The sequence below is a fragment of the Procambarus clarkii genome, chromosome 25 (assembly GCF_040958095.1).
Source record: "Procambarus clarkii isolate CNS0578487 chromosome 25, FALCON_Pclarkii_2.0, whole genome shotgun sequence".
Classification (NCBI taxonomy): domain Eukaryota; kingdom Metazoa; phylum Arthropoda; class Malacostraca; order Decapoda; family Cambaridae; genus Procambarus; species Procambarus clarkii.
In genome coordinates this window covers 45,005,191-45,032,430 of record NC_091174.1, presented here as the reverse complement: position 1 = coordinate 45,032,430, position 27,240 = coordinate 45,005,191, and the positions used below count along the sequence as shown (strand labels likewise).

General features: G+C 40.0%; 1 protein-coding gene across 1 annotated transcript in view; it reads right to left on the bottom strand.

The window, feature by feature from the left end:
* Window positions 1-27,240, bottom strand: part of LOC123751276 (26S proteasome non-ATPase regulatory subunit 10) — a 51,326-nt gene that overhangs the window by 11,142 nt on the left and 12,944 nt on the right. Inside the window, exon 2 of the mRNA XM_069331124.1 lies at window positions 14,623-14,820. Coding sequence (XP_069187225.1) covers window positions 14,623-14,820 — 198 coding nt within the window. The remainder of the gene's footprint in view (window positions 1-14,622; window positions 14,821-27,240) is intronic.

Genomic DNA, 27,240 nt, shown 5'->3' with positions numbered 1-27,240 from the left:
GTTCTTAACGGACATTATACTTTGGGGAGCACAAAATAGTCTCCCTCGTCATGTTTGTCTTTTTCCTTAACTACAAGTATTCATCAGTCAAATAAAAATAGTTACTTCATCATGTTTCCCTGTCATTTCTTAACTGAAATATCACTTCTCTCATCTGAAATAGTCATGTATAACCTCTTTCCATCACTGTTCTTAACTAAAGTAGCCTTTCACTTTGCTAAAATAGTCATATTCATCATTGTTCCTAACTAAAATTATATGTCGTTAAGTAAGAAATATAGTCAAAGACACTCTTCAAGACATCAAGGACTTACTCAAAGACATCAAAGTTACTCTTGTTCTCAGAAGTCATTCTCAAAGTCATCACCGATTTTCTCAGAGTCACCAAAGTTATTCTCTGAGTTAACAAAATACTACTCATGTTCTCAAAAGACATTCTCAAAGTCAACAAAGTTATTCAAAGAGCTAACAAAAGTTATTCTCGGAGTCACCTTCGTTCTTCAGAGAAACTTTCCAAAACATCTTTGTTCATCAAAGTTATTCTCGGAGTCATCAAGGTAATCTCTAACTCACTTTGGTCATTAAAGTTAATTTCTATGTTATAAAAGTTTGTCTCAGAGACATCTAAGTTAATCTTAGAGTTATCAAATGTATCTCTAACTCACTTTTGTTCATCAAAGTTGATCTCAGAGTTAACAAAGGTAATCTCTAACTCACTCTCGTTCATCAAAGTTGTTTCAAAGTCATCAAAGTTAATCTCAGAGTTATCCAAAGATATTCTCATGTCCACAAAGTTATTCCAAGAGACGTCAAAGTCAATCTCAGACATCTTCGTTCATAAAAGTTATTCTCAGAGACAACTAAAGTTATTCTCTAAGAGCTATCAAAAGTTATTCTCAGTCAAGATATGTTATTCTCTAAGTAACCTTCCGTTCATCAAAGACATTCTCTAAGCTCTCAAAGTTATTCTCTAAGACAACAAAGTCATTCTCAGTCATCAAAAGTTATTCTCAGACTCACCTTCGTTATTCAAAGAAGCCTTCTGAGACATCCTCGTTCAACAAAACTAACCTCAGAGCCATCAAAAAGTTAAATACAGTCATCAAAGTTATTCTCTAAGTAACTTTTCGTTCATCAGAGAAGCTTCCTAAGACATCTTTGTTCATCAAAGTTGATCTCTAAGACATCAATTTGTTCTCTAAATCATAAAAGTTAATCTCTAAGACATCAATGTTGTTCTCTAAATCATAAAAGTTAATCTCTAAGGCACCTTCGTCTACTAGAGAAACTTTCCAATCCATCTTCGTTGATCAAAGTTATTCTCAGAATCATCAAAGAGATCTCTAATTCACCTTCGTTCACCAAAAAGTTGTTCATCAGAGAAGCTTTCTAAGACATCTTTGTTCATCAAAGTTGATCTCTAAGACATCAATGTTGTTCTCTAAATCATAAAAGTTAATCTCTAAGACATCAATGTTGTTCTCTAAATCATAAAAGTTAATCTCTAAGGCACCTTCGTCTACTAGAGAAACTTTCCAATCCATCTTCGTTGATCAAAGTTATTCTCAGAATCATCAAAGAGATCTCTAATTCACCTTCGTTCACCAAAAAGTTGTTCTCTAAGACACATTCGTTCATCAAAGAAACTCTCCGTCCATCATGTTATTCTTCACGACATCTTCAGTCACAAAATTTCTCTCCAAAATGTAACTAGTTCAGCTTTTCATACCATACCGGCGCTTCTGTTAAAATATATTTTCTTAGTCACTTTACCCTAAAACTGTTCTCAGAACTACACTGCCCAAATCCTACGTAACCTATCCTCTCCACCCAATGTTGCTTAGTTAGCGTAACGTTCCTAAACCTGACTTTACCTATCCTAACTTAATTTACCTTACCTTTACCTATCGGACCTAACTTAACCTGCATAACCTAACTTTACCTATCCTAACAGGACTTACCTTACATTACCTATCTTACTTAACTTAACCTGCACAACCTAACTTACATAACTTATCTTACCTATCCTAAAGTAACCTAACTTGCTTTACCTAACTTAATCTACATTCCCAAACTGCTGTATCCTAACTTATCTAGTCCAAACCAGCCATGATCTAACTTACATAATTGTTCCTGCTTGTCTTTTGTGTTTCGTCAATCATTGTCTCATATTCATTTACTCATTTCAAGGGTTAATTTCTCAAATGGGCAATTTTGCATTTCAAGTGTTATTTGTTTAAGATTGGGAGTTTAACCATTTCAAAGATTTTTGTTATATATGGGAATTTACTCGTTTCAAGGGCAAATTTCTCAAATGGCCATTTTTGCAGATCAAGGGTTATTTGTTAAAGTTCATCAAGTTGCTCATAAGTTGTATTTATTATGTTTGTTATTATTTATTTATTCGTATTCCCCAACCCCTTAACCTAACCTTATAGATGTAGTTTATTGTGTTTTTGACGGATTTGTTGAATATATTATCCTTTTCCTAACCTTTCAGATGTAGTTTATTGTGTTTTTTGACGTATTTGTTGAATATATTATCCTTTTCCTAACCTTTCAGATGTAGTTTATTGTGTTTTTTGACGTATTTGTTGAATATATTATCCTTTTCCTAACCTTTCAGATGTAGTTTATTGTGTTTTTTGACGTATTTGTTGAATATATTATCCTTTTCCTAACCTTACAGATGTAGTTTTGTTTCTTCTTTGTATATTTTTACCCAAACCCACCATCCCACTTAACCTTCTTTCCTTCTTTTACTTTGTTTTCACATATAAGTTCATTCTTTATCTTAGTAATAATAAAAATTACAATAGTAAATAATCAGATCTACTAAGAAAAACAAGAGAGCAAGTGAGTGAGAGCATGACACGAGGAGAAAAGAGTAAGAGAGAGGGGGGAGGAAGAGCATGGGACCTATCTCTCTCCCTTATTCTCTCTCTTCCTCCCCCTCTCTCTCACTCATTTGCTCAAATGCTCTCTTCTTTCTCAAATTCAAGTCTTGTGCTCCCATGCTCTTCCTCCCCCCTCTCTCTTACTCTTTTCTCCTCGTTTCATGCTCTCACTCACTTGCTCTCTTGTTTTTCTTAGTAGATCTGATTCTTTACTATTGTAATTTTTATTATTACTAAGATAAAGAATGAACTTATATGTGAAAACAAAGTAAAAGAAGGAAAGAAGGTTAAGTGGGATGGTGGGTTTGGGTAAAAATACACAAAGGAGAAACAAAACTACATCTGAAAGGTTAGGAAAAGGATAATATATTCAACAAATACGTCAAAAAACACAATAAACTACATCTGAAAGGTTAGGAAAAGGATAATATATTCAACAAATACGTCAAAAAACACAATAAACTACATCTGAAAGGTTAGGAAAAGGATAATATATTCAACAAATCCGTCAAAAACACAATAAACTACATCTATAAGGTTAGGTTAAGGGGTTGGGGAATACGAATAAATAAATAATAACAAACATAATAAATACAACTTATGAGCAACTTGATGAACTTTAACAAATAACCCTTGATCTGCAAAAATGGCCATTTGAGAAATTTGCCCTTGAAACGAGTAAATTCCCATATATAACAAAAATCTTTGAAATGGTTAAACTCCCAATCTTAAACAAATAACACTTGAAATGCAAAATTGCCCATTTGAGAAATTAACCCTTGAAATGAGTAAATGAATATGAGACAATGATTGACGAAACACAAAAGACAAGCAGGAACAATTATGTAAGTTAGATCATGGCTGGTTTGGACTAGATAAGTTAGGATACAGCAGTTTGGGAATGTAGATTAAGTTAGGTAAAGCAAGTTAGGTTACTTTAGGATAGGTAAGATAAGTTATGTAAGTTAGGTTGTGCAGGTTAAGTTAAGTAAGATAGGTAATGTAAGGTAAGTCCTGTTAGGATAGGTAAAGTTAGGTTATGCAGGTTAAGTTAGGTACGATAGGTAAAGGTAAGGTAAATTAAGTTAGGATAGGTAAAGTCAGGTTTAGGAACGTTACGCTAACTAAGCAACATTGGGTGGAGAGGATAGGTTACGTAGGATTTGGGCAGTGTAGTTCTGAGAACAGTTTTAGGGTAAAGTGACTAAGAAAATATATTTTAACAGAAGCGCCGGTATGGTATGAAAAGCTGAACTAGTTACATTTTGGAGAGAAATTTTATGACTGAAGATGTCTTGAAGAATAACATGATGGACGGAGAGTTTCTTTGATGAACGAATGTGTCTTAGAGAACAACTTTTTGGTGAACGAAGGTGAATTAGAGATCTCTTTGATGATTCTGAGAATAACTTTGATCAACGAAGATGGATTGGAAAGTTTCTCTAGTAGACGAAGGTGCCTTAGAGATTAACTTTTATGATTTAGAGAACAACATTGATGTCTTAGAGATTAACTTTTATGATTTAGAGAACAACATTGATGTCTTAGAGATCAACTTTGATGAACAAAGATGTCTTAGAAAGCTTCTCTGATGAACGAAAAGTTACTTAGAGAATAACTTTGATGACTGTATTTAACTTTTTGATGGCTCTGAGGTTAGTTTTGTTGAACGAGGATGTCTCAGAAGGCTTCTTTGAATAACGAAGGTGAGTCTGAGAATAACTTTTGATGACTGAGAATGACTTTGTTGTCTTAGAGAATAACTTTGAGAGCTTAGAGAATGTCTTTGATGAACGGAAGGTTACTTAGAGAATAACATATCTTGACTGAGAATAACTTTTGATAGCTCTTAGAGAATAACTTTAGTTGTCTCTGAGAATAACTTTTATGAACGAAGATGTCTGAGATTGACTTTGACGTCTCTTGGAATAACTTTGTGGACATGAGAATATCTTTGGATAACTCTGAGATTAACTTTGATGACTTTGAAACAACTTTGATGAACGAGAGTGAGTTAGAGATTACCTTTGTTAACTCTGAGATCAACTTTGATGAACAAAAGTGAGTTAGAGATACATTTGATAACTCTAAGATTAACTTAGATGTCTCTGAGACAAACTTTTATAACATAGAAATTAACTTTAATGACCAAAGTGAGTTAGAGATTACCTTGATGACTCCGAGAATAACTTTGATGAACAAAGATGTTTTGGAAAGTTTCTCTGAAGAACGAAGGTGACTCCGAGAATAACTTTTGTTAGCTCTTTGAATAACTTTGTTGACTTTGAGAATGTCTTTTGAGAACATGAGTAGTATTTTGTTAACTCAGAGAATAACTTTGGTGACTCTGAGAAAATCGGTGATGACTTTGAGAATGACTTCTGAGAACAAGAGTAACTTTGATGTCTTTGAGTAAGTCCTTGATGTCTTGAAGAGTGTCTTTGACTATATTTCTTACTTAACGACATATAATTTTAGTTAGGAACAATGATGAATATGACTATTTTAGCAAAGTGAAAGGCTACTTTAGTTAAGAACAGTGATGGAAAGAGGTTATACATGACTATTTCAGATGAGAGAAGTGATATTTCAGTTAAGAAATGACAGGGAAACATGATGAAGTAACTATTTTTATTTGACTGATGAATACTTGTAGTTAAGGAAAAAGACAAACATGACGAGGGAGACTATTTTGTGCTCCCCAAAGTATAATGTCCGTTAAGAACAGCGATGAAAGATATCTTTGGTTATTTTTCTTACTTGACAAAACATAATTTTAGTTAGGAACAATGATGATGAATATGACTTTTTCTGTTGATTGATGGATAATTTTAGTTATGAAATGACAATGAAACATGAAGAACATGGATATTTTTTTGATGACTAGGGAATAAGTTTAGTTATGAACAGGGTTGGAAAGATTCCTTTGACTATTTTTGGTTGATTGGATAATAAGTTTAGTTGAGAAATGAGGAAAGTGACTATGTTTTAGTTGATTGGCGAAAGATTTTTAGTTAAGAAGTTACAAGAAAATGATTGTCTTTGTAAATTTGGAACTGAATAAAGTGTAGATTTGTTTAAGAACGGGTTGGTAGAACTATTAAGCTGACGTCGACGAGAATTACTTTGACACAGTTTTGTAAATAAAAACTGAGTGACTAAAATTGTTGAGGGGACTGTATTGCCGTATAATATTATTTGACAAAGAACTAGTTAGTGAATGGAAGAAACAAATTGGTTTAAAGAAACAAAGAACATAAAAAAAATTGAGGTTAAGTAGGGGAATGAACACAGTGAACATACGGTGAACGCAGAAAACATGTAAGAAAAAGTTGATGAATAGAGTGAGCATGCAGGGAGTATGAACTTATAGAGAATATGAAAACATGATAAGGAACATAGGGAATACAAGAATGAACACTGAACATGTGAAGAACAAGCTAAGAACATTGAGAACTTGAATATTGAGTATAAAAGTTATACAGAGAACATATGATGTACATGAAAACCTGACAAAGAACATAGTGAACATACGGGGAAAATGGTAGAAAACAGAAAAAAATGAGAAAAACAGGTGAAAAGAATTGAACTGAGCATGCTGTGAACATTTGTAGAACATGGAATGAACACAGAAAACATGTAAGAACAAGTTTGATGAATAGAGTGAGCATGCAGGGAGTATGAACTTATAGAGAATATGAAGACATGATAAGGAACATAGGGAATACAAGAATGAACACTGAACATGTGAAGAACAAGCTAAGAATTGAAATCAACTATTTTTTTCACATATTATGCTAACACCATATGTCTATATGGTGAGAGATGTAACGAAGATGGACTAAGTCATACTTTCATTTAAAAACGATATTTGGTCTGTAGAAAGTTGATTTGCGTTACGTTACGTTACGTTACATTGTGTTATAGAGGGTTAAAACTAGTATACCGTAATATTCATATGCTAAGAGATGTAATGGAGATATTGTGTTTGGCTAAATGAGTTCACATTTCAATAATGATATTCGGACAACAGCCAGAAAGTTGATCTCTACGTTACTTAATGATGATATAATGCGATGCAATCGTGTGCTAATATTTTATTTGTGTTAGAATGTAAGGGCTATAGGAGTTTGTCTAGACTTGCATACATTTTCAAACGCTATTTATGTAGGCAGTAGAAAGACTGGTTTCCCATTACTCTACATTGACTGTGATACAAGAACTGAAAAACAGACTTAACCCAGACCTATTTCACTATCGACTCACCGGTCTTATTCTCATCGATTGGTGTTTACATTGGATGACGTAGGTCTTAAGAGAGACAGCCTTGATGGAGAAAGATACGTGAACAGCGGCAGCAGGAGAAAGGAAATGATGTTACTTTCCCCAACTACTAAATGATCTGGAGAGAGAGAGAGACTGAGAGACTGAGAGACTGAGAGACAGAGAGACAGAGAGACAGAGAGACAGAGAGACAGAGAGATAGAGAGAGAGAGAGAGAGAGAGAGAGAGAGAGAGAGAGAGAGAGAGAGAGAGAGAGAGAGAGAGAGAGAGAGAGAGAGAGAGAGAGAGAGAGAGAGAGAGAGAAACTGAGAGACAGAGAGAGAGAACAGCAAATTATGATTTGCTATAATAATAAGATTGAAGACCAGCTTATGACTGGATATTCTTAAAAAAATACTATTTGAGCAAAGAATGGCGATACTAAAGCTTAGAACATAACATCCGGTCTGGGAATGGGGGCAGTGATGGTTTGGCCATGGAGGGGGGTGGTAGGGGTAAGGGTAAGTGGGGGTGGACGGGGAGAGGGTAAGGCCGAGCCATTACATCCTCCATCTCAATACACCTCAAACCATCACGAAGGTGAGACTGCAGCGAGAGGGGCTGCCGGTTCATTCATTCAGAAGTCTTGCTATGGATGTAGGACGAAGAGGTGATGGAGATTGAGTAAACATGCATACATTTCAATGATATTTATTTGGCCAGCAGACGTTGTGATCACAGTTAACAAGAACAATTTGTAGGTAGAGATCGCGTCTCCGTGACGATGTGAAATGTTTCTCTCTTTTAGTAAACGCTAACCTACTGACTTTGACTGAGTTTACTAAGTGAAGTGCTGTGTGGTGGACTTTAGAGAGGGTGAGAGAGAGCGAGTGAGAGAGAGAGAGAGAGAGAGAGAGAGAGAGGGAGAGAGAGAGAGAGAGAGAGAGAGAGAGAGAGAGAGAGAGAGAGAGAGAGAGAGAGAGAGAGAGAGAGAGAGAGAGAGAGAGAGAGAGAGAGAGAGAGAGAGAGAGAGAGACAGAGACAGAGAGAGAGAGACAGAGAGACACAGAGAGAGAGAGAGAGAGAGATAGAGACAGAGACAGAGAGAGACAGAGACAGAGACAGAGAGAGAGAGAGAGAGAGAGAGAGAGAGAGAGAGAGAGAGATAGAGACAGAGACAGAGAGAGACAGAGAGACAGAAAGACAGAGAGAGAGAGAGAGACATAGAGAGAGAGAGAATTCTTTACACACTATGTAACCCGCATATAATGTAGAGAGAGAGAAGCTGTATAAATAATCAGATAGCTTGTTAATCAACGTGTGTCAAACTCCCAGGACTGCATTTTGGAATTTGTATGTTGCGCTCATGGCTCACCTTTGAGAAAGAACATTGCCACACTCAATGCTATGTGCCGGTGAGAGCTGTGTCATGAGAGAGTATGGTATGCCATATTGCTGTCACTCCCAGCAGTGTGGTGGTGGTGATGGTATGTGGGTATGTCCTGCTATGTGGATGGAGGGGTGGGGGGGGGGGTGAGGGGGGGGGGGATGACTGACTGACTATGTTAGAGGTTGATGATGACATTCGCAACAGTTAGACCTCCGCCTTTGAAGAGGAAACCCGTGTGGACATGTGGTGTCACTCGTCATAGCTACGTGGTAGGTATAGCCCACATATCCTTAGCGCTCTGGAAGCAGAGAGGCTACATAAAACTGTCATTCTTTAAGAAAAAATAATGTCTACTTTCACACACAAACCCACTGCCAGCTGTTACCTCCCTTTCCCCTCCTTCTCCCCCTCCAATCTTAGACCCTGCTCTCTCACGCTCCCCTCATCACTTCCTGCCCATGTAGGGGGAGAACTAATGGACGTCATTGATATCCTCTCAGGTATTGGGGCTCCCCCCTCCCTTCACAACATAACATACACTCCTCCTCTTCCTCCCTACATGACTGCATACCGACCACTTAGCTTCCAACCCCAACATGTCACTCTCTCAAGTGACGCCTGACCGGATGCCACGCGTCATAACATCCGGGAAATTCCCCTCCCAAACCCTGTGTGACGACGACGACGCGCTGCGACTACGACGTCGCGCGCTACCTGGCACCCAACAACATGACCTCCCCTCTTTCCTGACCACATACCCAAACACCGGACGCTCACACGCGTCCGAAACGCGCCAAAACTTCCGGGAAAATCCCCAAAAACCCTGTGTGACGACGACGACGCGCTGCGACTACGACGTCGCGCCTCACCTGCTCAGATGGCACTCAAGAGTGCCACCTGGGGCAGCTGGTGCGCGTCGCCGTAGTCACACTTTACACTACTCAGCTTGACGCTGCGCTGGCTGCCGCTGGATCCCCTACTGCTTCCACCAATGCTTAAATTCTCCCTGGCATGGCAGGTGTCTGTAGCCGTTCCTACCTTGAAGCCTCATCTCGGGTCTTGAGCTGTGCCACAATCTCAAGCCTCCTTTTTCCCACTTTGGAGGAACTCAACTGGATTCCAAAGTGGTCAGTTATTAACAGCAGCTACGCCTTGGTGCAATCCTACAGCACCTGTTCATCCCTGGTGTCAATAAACCTTGCTACCTTCTCGTCCTCCATACTTGTACTATGAGTGAATACCTGTTACCTGTACCTAATACCTTTGGCCACTATCAAGCACCACAATCGTAATCGTAATCCTGGCAAGGTCGCCAATGTCGGGGTGTCTCTCTCTCTAGCCAGTCACCACCAAGTATTAGTAGTGATAAACGTTACTTACTGTAGCCTCCACGGGTCTGCACTCGATCCTCACGGTGCCACTGTTCACCAGGAGAGTCTCTCAGTCTGTCTCCGGCCGGCCTCGTAGCCTAAAGACGAGTGAGAACACGATCACTTCACTTGATCATGTGCCCGCCCCGACAGAGGGCTCTACCGCTCACTATAGGTCGCCAACTGGTGTTTACCGTGTCCAGTAACACCTCAGTGGAATAGTAGTAATATAGTAGTGGCCCCAGGGAATACTAATCAATTTGGTAACAGGTAAGTATATGTTTAAATCACTCACTCTTAGATAGTCTCAATAGCAACAAGGTAATTGAGGGTTGACACAAACACGGCGGTGGTTTTGTAGTTTACTTAAAAGATCAAAGAATCATAACTCTGCATCAACAACATGGCAAAGGAATAAATGAGCAGCCTTCTCTCCGCCTCTTCATAATTCTGGAACACTCTGGGAATGGCAACACTCCCAGTTGACGTGCGTTCCCACGCTCCACATGCAGTGTTTTCGAACGTTTGGCCACTCGCGAGATGCCACGCCCGCTCACACTCCTCACTGTTCCTCACACTGCTCACTTCCTCACTATACTCACACTATTGGCGTGAGGCGCCTATTATTCCCTCATATTCACAGTATATCACAACACTGGCATAATCACAGTTAACCACTAGACATATGAATATATTATTTAATAACTCCAGTATATATAGTTCACTTTATCAATATTTATAATAACGAGGTAACTCTAGGCACACAGCCTTACACTATTATATTGTATATTTGTATATATAACTTCTGACACGAACTTATAATATAAATGACATGTAAATATAAATGTCCTCGTCACAGTAATCTCTTCATTAAACCACAGGTGCTATCACACACCATATATATATCTCGTGAGACCTCTATAGCATCTCCCTTCACAACGTGTCTTACTAGAAACATAGACATTGGTGAGCCCTGCTCACGACATAGAAGATACTCTGGCTAATCGCTAACTAAAGGGGAATGGGAGGGAAAACTGAATTACCTACTTCCACCATAAATGATGTGGACTCGTCCTCTGTTGAGGGTTGAATTGAAGCTCCTGGTCCCGGCTCACGACTTGCTGTAGGGAACACCCCCACACACACACTGATGCTCTTCCCAGGACCTCAACCAACACCCAAAAAGCGCGTCTTCTCCTTACTGCTTCTCTCTGCAGGCTCCGTGCTCCTCCACAACCTCTTGAAGGGTTGGAGTCGGTCTCCTGGCCGTCGCCTCCTCCTCACAACTATGTCTGCAGTCGTTCGTATTCCCAGCTAGTTTGTTCTTCTCCTTCCTCACGGTGAACTGGCCCAGCCGCTACGTCATCACCCGACTGGTAAAACTATACAGTCGTCCCTGACGTCACTGCCCAGGCTTCATTCTTGCTAAGCACCTGTCACTGGAGCACTTGTTGCTCGTTTACCGCCAATTCCTTCTTCTGTCCGCCTCACGGAGTTCAGGAAGACCTCACAGGATGCTCGCAGACCCCTGGTGATGTGTATATTCACCGGAGAGGGGCGAATACTGTCAGACTGACAGGAACCCCCCCTATCGCACGTCCGCCCTTGACGACGTGTCGTATCTAACTCCGGGCGCCACGGGGTGCACGGCCCGGACCTACGTCCACTCGTGACGTTACACTTGCCAGGGGCGTTTCTCATTGGCTCCCTGTACCACGTCACCGTTCTTGGCCAATCTGGTGCCACTGACGTCATAACATTTTGGCGCGAAAACGTAGGAGTCAGCGCCATCTTGGCGTCCAAAAGGACCTAAGCCACTGGCCAAAACACTCTTCTTTAGTTAATTTCTCTCCTATGCGAGAACACCTCATGCTCCCACATATGTCAAATTGTTCTCTGGAAGGCAAAGAACGTTCGGGTAAAGTAGATATGACTCTTACAACTGGCGTGGGAGAAATATAAAGGGGGGGGGGAACACCGTCACAATATATATGTACAAGTATGTATGAGTATGTGTACATGTATATATAGCATTAATAATTGTGTAACTGGCGTCAAAACATTGTTATTTGCTTAGCTAAACGAACTTGAGGGTTCAGTTCACGAACCGATTATGTGCCTCTGTAACCCTTTACACCACCGCCCACGGGAGGGGTATGGGATACATAATAAAGAAAGAAATTGAATTGAACACTGTTTATTTAGAGCAAACGTAAATCTGTGTATTTATGTATTTTTGTTTGTTGGTTAGATTAGCATTTTATAAGCACTATATTCACCTTTAGTGGTCGATTGTTCAATAAATCACTGAACTATATGTTTAACGGATCTCTAACCCTGCCAATGGAGGTCAGAAGAAAATTAATATATTCTGGTTAGCATTGTAAATGTGTGACCACGTCTAGGTTAAAAAAATCCTTCTTCTAAACAGTTGTCTCGTTTGCAAGATTCTCTCTCTCGGTTCGTGTTGCCAATATTTCTCCTCATGGCGTTTCATCCTTGTCACCATGGAGGATCCCACTTCCAAAGTTTTGCAATATCTTGACCCACATGGCTAAGGCTGCTACTCCGTAAATAGTTCTGAAGCGCATTTTCCTTGTACACTTTTCTTCACACTCCCGCTCCGTCTCCATCTTCACAGATGGGTTTAAGTCTGCCGACGGTGTAGAGTACTCTATTGTATTTCCTGACTACACCTATATGTGTTATCTGCCTCCAGAGACTAGCATTTTCACGGCAGAACTTTATGCAATTTTGAATACTCTTCGTCAACTGCTTTCTCACTGTCAACATGCCTTTGTAGTTGTAGTTGACTCTTGCAGTGCCCTCGTGGCTCACGAGTCATTTAATGCTATCCATCCCGTTGTAGTCGAAATTCAATATTGGCTGTTGAATTGATGGATTCTCTGCCATATTGGTGTGTCCTTAAATAAGCATGCTGGCGTTGCCACTAAGGAGGCTATCCGCAATTGTCCCATTTCCCGCAAAGGCGTTCCATATTCCGACGTGTACCCAGTCATTCATTCCTCAATCCGTATCCGTTTGCGGGGTCGTTAGTTTTCTGTTACTGGTAGCAAACTGTTTGCGTTTAAGGGATAGCATGTGCCCTTGGCCTTCCTCCTACCACTGTAACCAGCGGTGGGAAACGGCTCTGGCCAGGTTACGTATTGGCCATACACCTTTAACTCACGGTATACTTAATGGAGTGCCGCCCTGCACCTCATTGTCCAAACTGCATTGTCCCTCTTACGGTCGTGCATATCCTTGTTGAATGTCCTGACTTTCAGGAAAAACGTCTTGCTTCCCGACTGTCCCTTGCGGTCACTTGTCCCTCGATATAATCCTTGGTGAATCACATATCACTGATATCACTCGCCTTAGGCGATTTGGTTCTTGTATTGGCACCCTTTCTGTTATTTAACAACTCTTTAGTATCCTGCACCTTTGATGGTGCTACACAGTCTTTCCAGTTTTGGCGCCTTTTGATAATTACTTACTTACTTACTTAAAACTTTAAAAATATATATGTAGCTGTTATTATTTAGCGAAGATAGTTTCATACAAGAGCATGACTGTAATAAAGAAAATGTACTTTGTTCTGATATCTGAACACAGTACATTTTCTTTATTACAGTCATGCTCTTGTATGAAACTGATATCAGTGAACACAATGCTGTTGATGATGTTCACAGAATGATGCAGTCAACCACAGCACACTGCCATTGTTAGGTGCAGCTGTGCATCATGAATGACCTCATTCTCCTTTAGAAAATAAACTTGGTGGGAAAATTTTCATATTCTGGATTTACTAACCAAGATGCTGATAACAATAACATCATTGTGCCTAGCGTTCTCCTTTGTTCTTCATCACTCACAAGTTTTTATAATTTCCTCCTCTTCTCCTTTGTTCGTCACCACTGGTCATTATTTATGTCCCCCTCCTCCTCTTTGTTTCTCACCACTGGTCATTGTTTAAGTCCTCTTCCCCTTTTCTTTTTTTTACCACTGGTCATTGTTTATGTCCTCCTCTTCTTTGTTCCACACCACTGGTCACTGTTTATGTCCTCCTCCTCTTCTTTGTTTCTCACCACTGGTCATTGTTTATGTCCTCCTTCTATTCTTTGTTTCTCACCACTGGTCTTTGTTTAAGTCCTCTTCCCCTTCTTATTTTCTCACCACTGGTCATTGTTTATGTCCTCCTCTTCTTTGTTTCTCCCCACTGGTCATTGTTTATGTCCTCCTCTTCTTTGTTCCTCACCTCTGAGCGTTATAAAATGTCTTGTATTTTGTGTTAATATGTTTTGAATTGTGTGTTGCAGGTTGCCTGTAGATTTGTATAACCTATTGGACGGTGTATTGTGTGATATAACAAATATGTTTACCGTGTATCTCACTAGCATGTTAGTTAGTGTAATACAAGTGTTAAATTTACTCTGACACCATAACTGTTGTTAAACAAAGAAATGACACTAATGTGATATATCACTAAAAAAATTGTTTGGATTAAAGAGGTGACTCGAACCAGCGATCTGGGTTCTCAGCCACCCAGCCACTCTCAGTAACGCATCTTACCCCTGTATAAATTATACTTCATTATTTATATTGTTATGGTACAGGGAGTAAGGTGAACTGCTGGGAGAACCCTGATTGCTGGTTCGAGTCACCTCCTTGTTCCAAATGATTTTATAAAGACTGTACTTACCGTCAAGTTTTGAAATATTGACGCCGACGCCATGCTTCAGCAGCAAGTCCGCCACTTCGGCCATCCCTTCAAGGGCAGCATAATGTAAAGGTGTGTAACCCATGATGTTCGTGGCGTTGATGTCTGCTTTGGCGCGGATTAGGACTTCTACAAGGTCACTCTGACCTATGGAAGCTGCCAGATGAAGAGGGGTCACACCTGTTAAAAGACACCAGCCATGTCTTTACGCATCGTTCATCAAATCTCAGGGTTTATTCTGTGATAATTAAACAAATTACTAATCAAGATATCCTGCTTCACACAATTCGTTAATTAATAATACTAGGTTAATATGAGATGTCAACAGATGGGTGAAGGCGCCTGGCAGCTGGGTGGACAGCGCCTCGGATTCGTAGTCCTGAGGTTCCAGCTTCGATCCCCGGTGGACGCGGAGACACATGGGCAAAATGTTTCTTTCACCCTGATGCCCCTGTTACCTAGCAGTAAATAGGTACCTGGGAGTTAGACAGCTGCTACAGGCTTCTTCCCTGGGGTGTCTAGCAAAAAGGAGGCCTGGTCGAGAGTAGTAGTGAGTAAGACGTATGGGCCCCTTTTTTTCTGGGGAAAAAGGGGCCGATTTGGAGTTAAAGGTTTCTTATGGGGAAAATTCAAGGCAAAAAGGGGCCCATATGGCTTAGGGGTTTTCAGGTAAATTTGGGTAGTCACTGATTTGGAAGTAGGGAATTCTTATGAGGAAAATAATTTCCGAGATTTTAGAGGGTTGTTAAGCGTTCTTATGAGAAAAATAAGTAGGAAAATCTTATATAAAAATTTTAGAAAAAAGGGTCAATATGTCACAGCATTTCCAGGTAAACTCTACGGACAACCTTTGCCTGTTTTCAATAACCGAACTTTGGAAAAAAAGGGCCGATTTGGTGTTAAAGGTTTCTTATGGGGAAAATTCAAGGCGAAAAGGGCCGATTTGGAGTTAAAGGTTTCTTATGGGAGAAATTCAAAATTCGTGTGTAGACCGCCAGGGTTTTCAGGCGAATTTGGGCAGTCACAGATTTGGAATTAAGGAATTCTTATGAGGAAAATAATTTCTAAGATTTTAGAAGTTTGTTATGCGTTCTTATGAGGAAAATAAGTAGGAAAATCTTAAAGAAAAATTCAGGAAAAAATCCCCTTTAGGACGCCGCATTTCCAGTTAAACTCTACAGACAACCTTTGCCCGTTTCCAATCACACATTTTTCAAAGAGCATTTTCAGAGAATATTGTCTTAGACGTTTTGTTAAGGAAAACAGACAACTTAGCCATAACATTTAGTTTTATGTGCATTTAAGACAGACAATTAGTCAGAAACCAGTTTAAGCTCAAAATTCTTCAGAGTCCACTTTGTTAGCAAAATTCTTCAGAGTCCATTTTATACCGAAATTTCGTCAGAGTCCAGTAAAGGCCAAAAAGGATCAGAGTCCAATTAACAACAGAAATTCCTCGGAGTTAAGTTTAAGCTCAAATTTCACCAGAGTCCTGTAATCTACCAAAATTCGACAGAGTCCATTTTATACCCAAAAATAATCAGAGTCCAATTAACGACAGAAATTCGTCTGAGTCCAGTTTTCTAGCAAAATTTGTCAGACTCCTGTAATCTGAGAAAAATTTGACAGAGTCCATTTTCTACCCAATTTTCATCAGAGTCCAGTTTATACCGAAAATTCACCAGAGTCCACTTTGTGCCAAAATATTCAGAGTCCAGTTCATGATCGAAATTAATCAGAGTCCAATTGAAGACCCAAATTTGACAGAGACCGCATTTTCGCTACTAGCAGTCCAATCCCCCTGAAATTTTAAACAGTCATATATCTGTCGTAGTAAATAAGATCAAAACAGTTAACGAGCTCCAGCTCTCATCCCCACCTTAGTTCGCTCTCGTATCTTTGTAAATAACCCATCAATTTCCTTGAAATTTTTACCCTCTGTATTTCAGACATAGTAAATATGATATAAACAATTATAAAACTCGAGCTCTTGTCCTCTGTCCAAGTTCACTCCTGTAAATTCATTACTATCACTCCAAATCCCCCTGAGATTTAAACACCCAACTACATTTTCAGACATAGTAAATAAAAGCCAGTTCAGTTACCGAGTTTCAACTCGGTAACTGAACCCCGAGTTCCCCGCTTATCTCATTTTGTATAAGTTCTTTATTATCCAACTAAATCACCTGAGATTTAAGATCACCTTACTTCTAACGTAGTAAAATTAATCAGGACATTAGCCAAGCTCCATTTCCTCTGTCTTAGATCATCGAACATAAATATATCCGATCAAGTCCCTATCCAGCCTAACTCTTTATCAGAGTAATCACCTTACCCTTTCCCTCCCTTACCTTCTCATCCCCAACGTATCCAAACCTTCAATAATCATACTGTATTTGCATATTTTCTCTATATTCAGCTGTGTTCTTCACATTTTTTCCATGTTATCTGTGTTCGCCCCATGTTCTACAAATGTTCACGGCAAGCTCAGTACAAATTTTTTCACCTGTTTTTCTCATTTTTTCTGTTTTCTACGATTTTCTCCCCATGTTCATTACAGTCCCTTACATGTTCTCTGTATAACTTTTATACTCAGTATTCATGTTCTCAATGTTCTTAGCTTGTTCTTCACATGTTCAGTGTTCATTCTTTGTATTCCCTATGTTCCTTATCATGTCTTCATATTCTCTATAAGTTCATATTCCCTGCATGTTCACTCTATTCATCAACTTTTTCTCACATGTTTTCTGTGTTCCCCATATGTTCACTGTGTTCATTCCCTTACTTAGTCTCATTTTTTTATGTTCTTTGTTTCTTTAAACCAATTTGTTTCTTCCATTCAGTAACTAGTTCTTTGACAAATATTATCATCAGCAATACAGTTCCCCCCAACAAATTTAGTCACCCAGTTTATTTGCAAAACTATGTCAAAGTAATTCTCGTAGTCAACCTAATAGTTCTACCAACCCTGTTCTTAAACAAATCTACACTTTATTCAGTTCCAAATTTACAAAGACAAACCTTTCTTGTAACTTCTTAACTAAAAATTACTTGTCAATCAACCGAAAATAGTCAGGATTAATCTCATTCAACACGGTTCTTAACTAAAACAACCTTTCTCTTAGCTAAAAATCGTCAAAGGAATCTTACCATCACTGTTCTTAACTAAAATAATCTTTCTCTTAGCAAATATAGTAAAAGGAAACGTTTCCAATACTGTTCATAACTAACTTTATCCATCGTCAAGTAATTGAAAATAGTCTTGTTCATCATTTCGTAACAGCCATTATGTTTTGTCAAGTAAGAAAAAATAACCAAAGATATCTTTCATCGCTGTTCTTAACTGACATTATACTTTGAGGAGCACAAAAATAGTCTCCCTCATCATATTTTGTCTTTTTGCTGAACTAAAAGTATTCACCAGTCAACTAAAAAATAGTTACTTCATCATGTTTCCCTGTCATTTCTTAACTGAAATATCACTTCTCTCATCTGAAAAATAGTCATGTGTAGCCTCTTTTCAACACTGTTCTTAACTAAAGTAACCTTTCACTTCGCTAAAATAGTCAAATGTAACTTTTTCAGCACTTTCGTAACTAAAATTATATGTCGTTAAGTAAGAAATATAGTCAAAAACACTCTTCGAGACATCAAGAACTTACTCAAAGACATCAAAGTTGCACTCAAAGACATCCTTTGAGATATCAAAAACATCCTTTAAGTCTTCAAGGGCACTCTTCGAGATATCAAAAGACACTCTCAAACACTCAAAAATTTACTCGCATCCTCAAAGTTATTCTCAGAGTCATCAAAAGTTAATCTCAGTCATCAAATGTTATTCTCTAAGTAACCTTTCGTTCATCAGAGAAACTTTCTAAGACATCTTCGTTCATTAAAGTTAATCTCAGAGACATAAAAGTTATTCTCAGAGCTATCAAAAATTATTCTCGATGTCATCAAAAAGTATTTTCACGTACTCAAAGTTAATCTCGGTCATCAAAGTTGTTCTGTAAGATATTTTCGAGACATCAAAGTTACTCTTCAATACATCAAAGACGCATTCAAAATACAACTCATGTTCTCAGAAGTCATCAAAGTCATCAACGATTTTCTCAGATTCACCAAAGGTATTCCAAGAGACGTTAAATTTAATCTCAGTCATCAAACTTGTTCTCAAAGTCGTCAAAGATAATCTTAGAGTCATCAAGGGTATTCTCAGAGTCACCTTCGTTCGTCAGAGAAACTTTCCAAAACATCTTTGTTCATCAAACTTGTTCTCAAAGTCATCAAAGTTATTCCAAGAGACATCAAAAGTTAATCAGTTAATCTAAGACATCATCTTACATCAAAGTTATTTTAGAGACATCTAAAGTTATTATGTAAGACATAAAAGTTATTCTTAGAGTCATCAAATGTTATTCTCGAAGTCATCAAAGATATTCTCAGAGTCATCAAAGGTAATCTCTAACTCACTTTCGTTCAACATAGTAATTTTCTAAGACCTCAAAGTTATTCTCTAAGACAACAAAGTCATTCTCAGAGTCATTAACAGTTATTCTCAGAGCCACCTTCGTTATTCAAAGAAGCCTTCTGAGACATCCTCGTTCAACAAAACTGTCCTCAGAGCCATCAAAAAAGTTAATTACAGTCATCAAAGTTATTCTCTTAGTAACTTTTCGTTCATCAGAGAAGCTTTTTAAGACATCTTTGTTCATCAAAGTTGTTCTCTAAGACATCAATGTTGTTCTCTAAGACATCAAAGATGTTCTCTAAATCATAAAAGTTAATCTCTAAGTCACCTTCGTTCATTAGAGAAACTTTCCAAAACATCTTCGTTGATCAAAGTTATTCTCAGAGTCATCAAAGTGATCTCTAATTCACCTTCGTTCACCAAAAGTTGTTTCTCTAAGACACCTTCGTTCATCAAAGAAACTCTCCTTCTTCCATCATGTTATTCTTTAAGACGTCTTCAGTCATAAAATTTCTCTCCAAAATGTAACTAGTTCAGCTTTTCATACCAAACCTGCACTTCTGTTAAAATATATTTTCTTAGTCACTTTACCTTAAAACTGTTCTCTGAACTACACTGCTTAAACCTACGTAACCTAACCTCTCCACCCAATGTTACTTAGTTAACATAACGTTCCTAAACCTAACCTAACTTTACCTATCCTAACTTAACTTACCTTACCTTACCTACCGTACCTAACTTACCTAACTTAACCTAACTTATCCTGCTTAACCTAACTTACCTACATTACCTAACTTAACCTGCTTAACCTAACTTTACCTATCCTAATTTAACTTACCTTACCTTACCTATCTTACCTAACTTACCTAACTTAACCTAACTTATCCTGCTTAACGTATCTCACCTACATTACCTAACTTAACCTGCTTAACCTAACTACGTAACTTATCTTACCTATCCTAACCTAACTTATCCTGCTTAACCTATCTTACCTAACTTAACCTGCTTAACCTAACTTACGTAACTTATCTTACCTATCCTAATCTAACCTAACTTGCTTTACCTAACTTAACCATACATTCCCAAACTGATGTAACCTAACTTATCTAGTCCAACCAGACATGACCTAATTTACATAATTATTCCTGCTTATCTTTTGTGTTTCGTCAATCATTGTCTCATATTCATTTGTTCGTGTCAATAGTTATCTTCTCAAATGGTCACTTAAGCATTTCAAGTGCTTTATGTTAAAGATTGGATATTTAAGCATTTTAAAGGATTTTTTGTTATATATGGGCATTTACTCATTTCAAGTGTTATTTGTTTAAGATTGGGTGTTTAACCATTTCAAAGGATTTTTGTTATATATGGGAATTTACTCGTTTCAAGGGCTAATTTCTCAAATGGTCATTTTTGCAGATCAAGGGTTATTTGTTAAAGTTCATAGAGTTGCTCATAAGTTGTATTCATTATGTTAGTTATCATTTGTTCTTATTTCCCAACCCCTTAACCTAACCTCTTGTAATCTTAGTGTATTTAGTAGGTTCTATCATTTGTTCTTATTTCCCAACCCCTTAACCTAACCTCTTGTAATCTTAGTGTATTTAGTAGGTTCTATCATATACTCTTATTCCCCAACCCTTTAACCTAACCTTTCAGATGTAGTTTATTGTGTTTTGACGTATTTGTTGAATATATTATCCTTTTCATAACCTTTCAGATGTAGTTTTGTTTCTCCTTTTGTATATTTAACCCAAACCCACCATCCCACTTAACCTTCTTTGTAACCTACTTTGATGACCGAGATTAACTTTGAGTACGTGAAAATACTTTTTGATGACATTGAGAATAATTTTTGATAGCTCTGAGAATAACTTTTATGTCTCTGAGATTAACTTTAATGAACGAAGATGTCTTAGAAGGTTTCTCTGATGAACGAAAGGTTACTTAGAGAATAACATTTGATGACTGAGATTAACTTTTGATGACTCTGAGAATAACTTTGAGGATGCGAGTAAATTTTTGAGTGTTTGAGAGTGTCTTTTGATATCTCGAAGAGTGCCCTTGAAGACTTAAAGGATGTTTTTGATGTCTCAAAGGATGTCTTTGAGTGCAACTTTGATGTCTTTGAGTAAGTCCTTGATGTCTCGAAGAGTGTTTTTGACTATATTTCTTACTTAACGACATATAATTTTAGTTACGAAAGTGCTGAAAAAGTTACATATGACTATTTTAGCGAAGTGAAAGGTTACTTTAGTTAAGAACAGTGTTGGAAAGAGGCTACACATGACTATTTTTCAGATGAGAGAAGTGATATTTCAGTTAAGAAATGACAGGGAAACATGATGAAGTAACTATTTTTTAGTTGACTGATGAATACTTTTAGTAAAGCAAAAAGACAAAATATGATGAGGGAGACTATTTTTGTGCTCCTCAAAGTATAATGTCAGTTAAGAACAGCGATGAAAGATATCTTTGGTTATTTTTTCTTACTTGATGAAAAATAATGGCTGTTACGAAATGATGAACAAGACTATTTTCAATTACTTGACGATGGATAAAGTTAGTTATGAACAGTATTGGAAACGTTTCCTTTTACTATTTTTTCTAAGAGAAAGGTTATTTTAGTTAAGAACAGTGATGGTAAGATTCCTTTGATGATTTTTAGCTAAGAGAAAGGTTGTTTTAGTTAAGAACCGTGTTGAATGAGATTAATCCTGGCTATTTTCGATTGATTGACAAGTAATTTTTAGTTAAGAGGTTACAAGAAAGGTTTGTCTTTGTAAATTTGGAACTGAATAAAATGTAGATTTGTTTAAGAACAGGGTTGGTAGAACTATTAAGTTGACTACGAGAATTACTTTGACATAGTTTTGCAAATAAACTGGGTGACTAAATTTGTAGGGGGGAACTGTATTGCTGATGATAATATTTGTCAAAGAACTAGTTACTGAATGGAAGAAATAAATTGGTTTAAAGAAACAAAGAACATAAAAAAATGAGACTAAGTAAGGGAATGAACACAGGGAACATATGGGGAACACAGAAAACATGTAAGAAAAAGTTGATGAATAGAGTGAACATGTAGGGAATATGAACTTATAGAGAATATGAAGACATGATAAGGAACATAGGGAATACAAAGAATGAACACTGAACATGTGAAGAACAAGCTAAGAACATTGAGAACATGAATACTGAGCATAAAAGTTATACAGAGAACATGTAAGGGACTGTAATGAACATGGGGGGAAAATGGTAGAAAACAGAAAAAATGAGAAAAACAGGTGAAAAAATTTGAACTGAGCTTGCTGTGAACATTTGTAGAACATGGAGTGAACACAGATAACATGGAAAAAATGTGAAGAACACAGCTGAATATAGAGAAAATATGCAAATACAGTATGATTATTGAAGGTTTGGATACGTTGGGGATGAGAAGGTAAGGGAGGGAAAGGGTAAGGTGATTACTCTGATAAAGAGTTATGCTGGAGAGGGACTTGATCGGATATATTTATGTTCGATGATCTAAGACAGAGGAAATGGAGCTTGGCTAATGTCCTGTTTAATTTTACTACGTTAGAAGTAAGGTGATCTTAAATCTCAGGTGATTTAGTTGGATAATAAAGAACTTATTCAAAATGAGATAAGCGGGGAACAAGAGTTGAAACTCGGTAACTGAACTGGCTTTTATTTACTATGTCTGAAAATGTAGTTGGGTTTTTAAATCTCAGGGGGATTTGGAGTGATAGTAATGAATTTACAGGAGTGAACTTGGACAGAGGACAAAAGTAAGTAAGTAATTATCAAAAGAAGGCACCAAACCGGGAAGGCTATGTAGCACCATCAAATACGCAAAATAATCAGAGGGCGCTAAATATCACCAAGGATGCCAATACGAGAACAAAAACGCATAAGGCGAACGATATCAAAAGTATCCGAGTCACCAAGAATTCTATCGAGGGACAGGTGACCGCGAGGGGCGGTCGGAAAGCAAGACATACGCTCGTCCTGGAAGTCAGGACATTCAAGAAGGACATGCACGACCGTAAGAGGGACAATGCAACTAGGACAATAAGGAGCAGGGCGGCGCTCCATCAAGTGACCATGGGTTAAGCGAGTATGGCCAATACGCAACCTCGCCAGAGCTGTTTCCCACCGCCGGTTACGGTGGAAGGAGGACTGCCACGAGGAAACACAACATTTAAGAGTACGTAGCTTGTTACCAGTAACAGACAACCAAGAAGCCTGCCAACGGGTAAGGACTGAGGAATGGATAACCGGGTAAAAGTCGGAATATGGAATGCCCTTACGAGAGATGGGACAAGAGCGGACAGCTTCCTTGGCGGCAGCATCCGCACGCTCATTTAAAGACACACCAATATGGCTGGGAACCCAACAAAACTCAACCGACTTAAATTTACTATGAACGAGAAACAGCCAATGCTGGATCTCGACAACCACTGGATGAACTGGATTAAAGGACCCGAGAGCCATGAGGGCACTACGAGAGTCAACAACAACTACAAAGGAAGACTGACAACGAGAAAGTAGGAGACGAAGAGCATAGAGAATAGCATAAAGTTCCGCTGTAAAGATGCTAGTCTCCGGAGGCAAGCGACACATATAAGTGCGATCAGGAAAAACAACAGAGTAGCCAACACCGTCCGCTGACTTAGACCCATCGGTGAAGACAGAAACGGAGCGGGAGTGAGAAGAAAAGTGCTCGAGGAAAAGGCGTTTTAGAACCGTAGGAGGGGTAAAAGCTTTAGTGATACGGGTCAAGGAAGTACAAAACCGCGGAAGAGGGACCCTCCACGGGGGCAAAGAAGGAACAACACGAGGAGAAACATCAGAAATACGAACGGAAAGAGAATCCTGCAGGCGAGATAACCGGACAGAAAGAGGGAGGTGGTGAAGAGGAACAGGAACCGCAGGAGGGGTAAAAGTTAAAGCACGACAGAGGCGAGAGGAAGGATGTTGCAAGGACCGCGCAAGATAGCGAAGACAGTAGCGATCACGGCGGTCCTGGAGAGACAGGAAGCCAGTGTCAACATACAAGCTAAGGACGGGAGTCGAACGAAAGGCACCAGAACTGAGGCGCAACCCAGTATGGTGCAAAGCATCAAGACGGCGAAGAGTAGAAGGAGAAGCAGACGAGTAAGCAGGGCAACCATAATCGAGCTTAGACAGGACGAGAGAAGCATGTAAAGCAAGGAGAGTGCGCCTATCTGCCCCCCAAGAAGTATGGGACAAGACCCGAAGGAGGGTAAGGGCCTTAGAGCACTCAACACGGAGGTAAGAGATATGGGGAGACCAAGACAAACGAGTGTCAAGGAATAACCCCAAAAGCTTCGCGGAATCTTTGTATTCAAGGGGATGACCATAAAGTGACAAAGAGGGACGAAGAACAACCCGTTTCCGCGTAAATGTCATGGCACAAGTCTTAGAAGTAGAGAACTTGAAGCCATGATCAGTGGCCCAAGACGACACGGCATCAATTGCAAGTTGAAGCCGGCGTTGAAGGAAAGGCGAATCATCACCCTGACAACAAAGGGTAAGATCATCGACATAGAGAGCGGAGAAGACACCAGAAGGAAGAGAGGAAAGAAGACCATTGAGGGCAACCAGAAAAAGAGTAGTGCTCAGAACACTACCCTGGGGCACACCTTCGTATTGCTGAAAAGAGGGAGAGAGAGCGGTACCAAGGCGCACCCGAAAGGAACGACGAGAGAGGAAGCTGCGGAGAAAGAGAGGGAGATGACCACGAAGGCCAAAAGAATGAAGTTGAGATAGGATATGATAACGCCAAGTGGTGTCGTAAGCCTTTTCCAGGTCAAAAAGGACGGCAACAACGGAGGTCTTCGCAGCAAAAGCAGTACGAATATAGACCTCCAAGTTCACCAGGACATCTGTCGTGCTGCGGCACTTGCGGAAACCAAATTGAGAAGGGGAGAGGAGGTGATGGTGTTCCAGGAACCACATCAGACGAACGTTAACCATACGTTCAAAAAGTTTGCAGACACAACTTGTGAGAGCAATAGGGCGAAAGTCCGTAGGGGAAGTACCCAGAGACCCCGGTTTGCGAACAGGGAGGACAACGGCATCGAGCCAGTCCTCAGGGACTGACGACGACTCCCAGATCCGATTATACAGACTCAGTAAATACTGAGACGTGCTCGGAGGGAGATGGCGAAGCATCTCATAATGAATACCATCGGAGCCTGCCGCCGTAGAACCGCAGAGGGCCAGAGCAGAACGAAGTTCAGAGAGAGAGAAGGGATCATTATAGGGAAGCTGAAGATGAGTGCAGAAATCTAAAGGACGAGACTCAAGGACAGGTTTACGAAGAAGGAAAGATTGGGGAAGATGAAGACCAGAGCTAACAGAAGAAAAGTGGGAACCCAGTTCGGAAGCGACCTGCAACGGGTCCGCCACAAGATTATCATGGAGGTGAAGGACCGGTGAAACATCGGGAGCGAACTTACCCGCTATCTTGCGGATACGCTTCCAGATCTGGGCCAGAGGGGTTTCGGACGTAATTGTTGAGACATAAGATGCCCAACATTCACGTTTAGCCGTACGGATGGCCCTACGGGCCACCGCACTCGCTTTCCGAAAGAAAAGAAAAGAATCGGTCGTCTGCCTACGGCGGTGCCTCTTCCAGGCTGCACGCTTACAGCGGACAGCCCGAGCACAGTCCGCATTCCACCAGGGAACGCACTTCCGTGGACCCCGAGAGGAAGAGCGAGGAATAGAGCGGAGGGCAGCGTTGAAGACAGTGTCATGAAAAAGGAGGAGAGCGCGAGAGAGAGGCAGAAGGGAGAGGTCAGAGAGAGCAGCACTGAGGGTAAATAGGGTCCAGTCTGCCTTAGCAAACTGCCACCTAGGGAAAGAGACGGAAGGGCGAAAAGAGAAAAAGGAAACAAGGATAGGGAAATGATCACTTCCATGGAGGTCATCAAGAACCTGCCACGTGAAATCTAAGTAAAGAGAAGAAGAGCAGAGAGAAAGATCAAGACAAGAAAGGGTGCGAGACCGAGAGTCCAAATGAGTGGGCTCACCAGAATTCAGAAGAGACAGGGAAGAAGATAGGAGAAACGGCTCAAGGAGGCGACCCCGGGTATTCGTCAGAACGTCACCCCAAAGAGAATGACGACAATTGAAGTCACCCAGCAGGAGCACAGGCTCCGGCAAGGAGTCTAGGAGGTGTTTCAAATCAGGAAGAGAGAGCGGGACACTCGGGGGGAGATAAATGGAACAAACTGTGTACCATTTCCCCACAAAGATACGAGCAGCAGAACAATGGAGAGGCGAAGGAAAAAGTAAAGGAACAAAGGGAACATCTGCACGAATCAAGAGAGCAGAAGAATTAGAAGCCCCAGCAATGGCTGGGGGGGGGGAGAGAAAGGAATAGCCACGAAAACGACCAGGACGAGCACCAAGCATTGGCTCCTGGAGACAGACACAAAGGGGCGAAAACCGCGAAATCAGAAGTTGGAGTTCGAGGAAATTGGCGTAATAACCTCGAACGTTCCATTGAAGAATGGACAACGACGGGAAGAGAAAGGACAAAAACAGAGAACAAGGAAGAAACAAAGGCGAAAGAGCAACAGAGCACGTTAAAGAATATCAGGGTCGGGATCAGGGTCAGCAAAGTCAGGGTTAGGGGGCATGGGTAAACTGAGCAAAGACGGAGGGAAGGAAACGGGAGAACAGATCAGAGGCGGGCGGGCGGGGTCCGGAGGAGGAGGAGGAAGAGGAGGAGACAACGGAGAGGAGCAGTCAAGGACAGCAGTAGGAAGAGGGGGAGTAGAAAGAGGGGAGCGCACCCCAGCAAGAGCAGCAACCGAAAGGGAAGCAGGGGCCAAAGAAACCTCCATAGCAGGAACAGGGGGCGCAACCACTGAAACGGGAGGGGAAGGAGCAACAGAGCCCGAAGTAGGAGCTAAGGAAGAAAGCGAAGCCTTCTTACCCGCCGGGGAAGAGGAAGGAGAGGAGCCAGGCTTACGCTTCTGACTTAAAGAGACAGGTGTCCCAGCAACTACGTACCGGGCAACGGATTCCAGTGTCTCAACAGGAGAAGCCGAACGAGAGCACACACGACGGCCGTTAGGAGAGCGATGGAC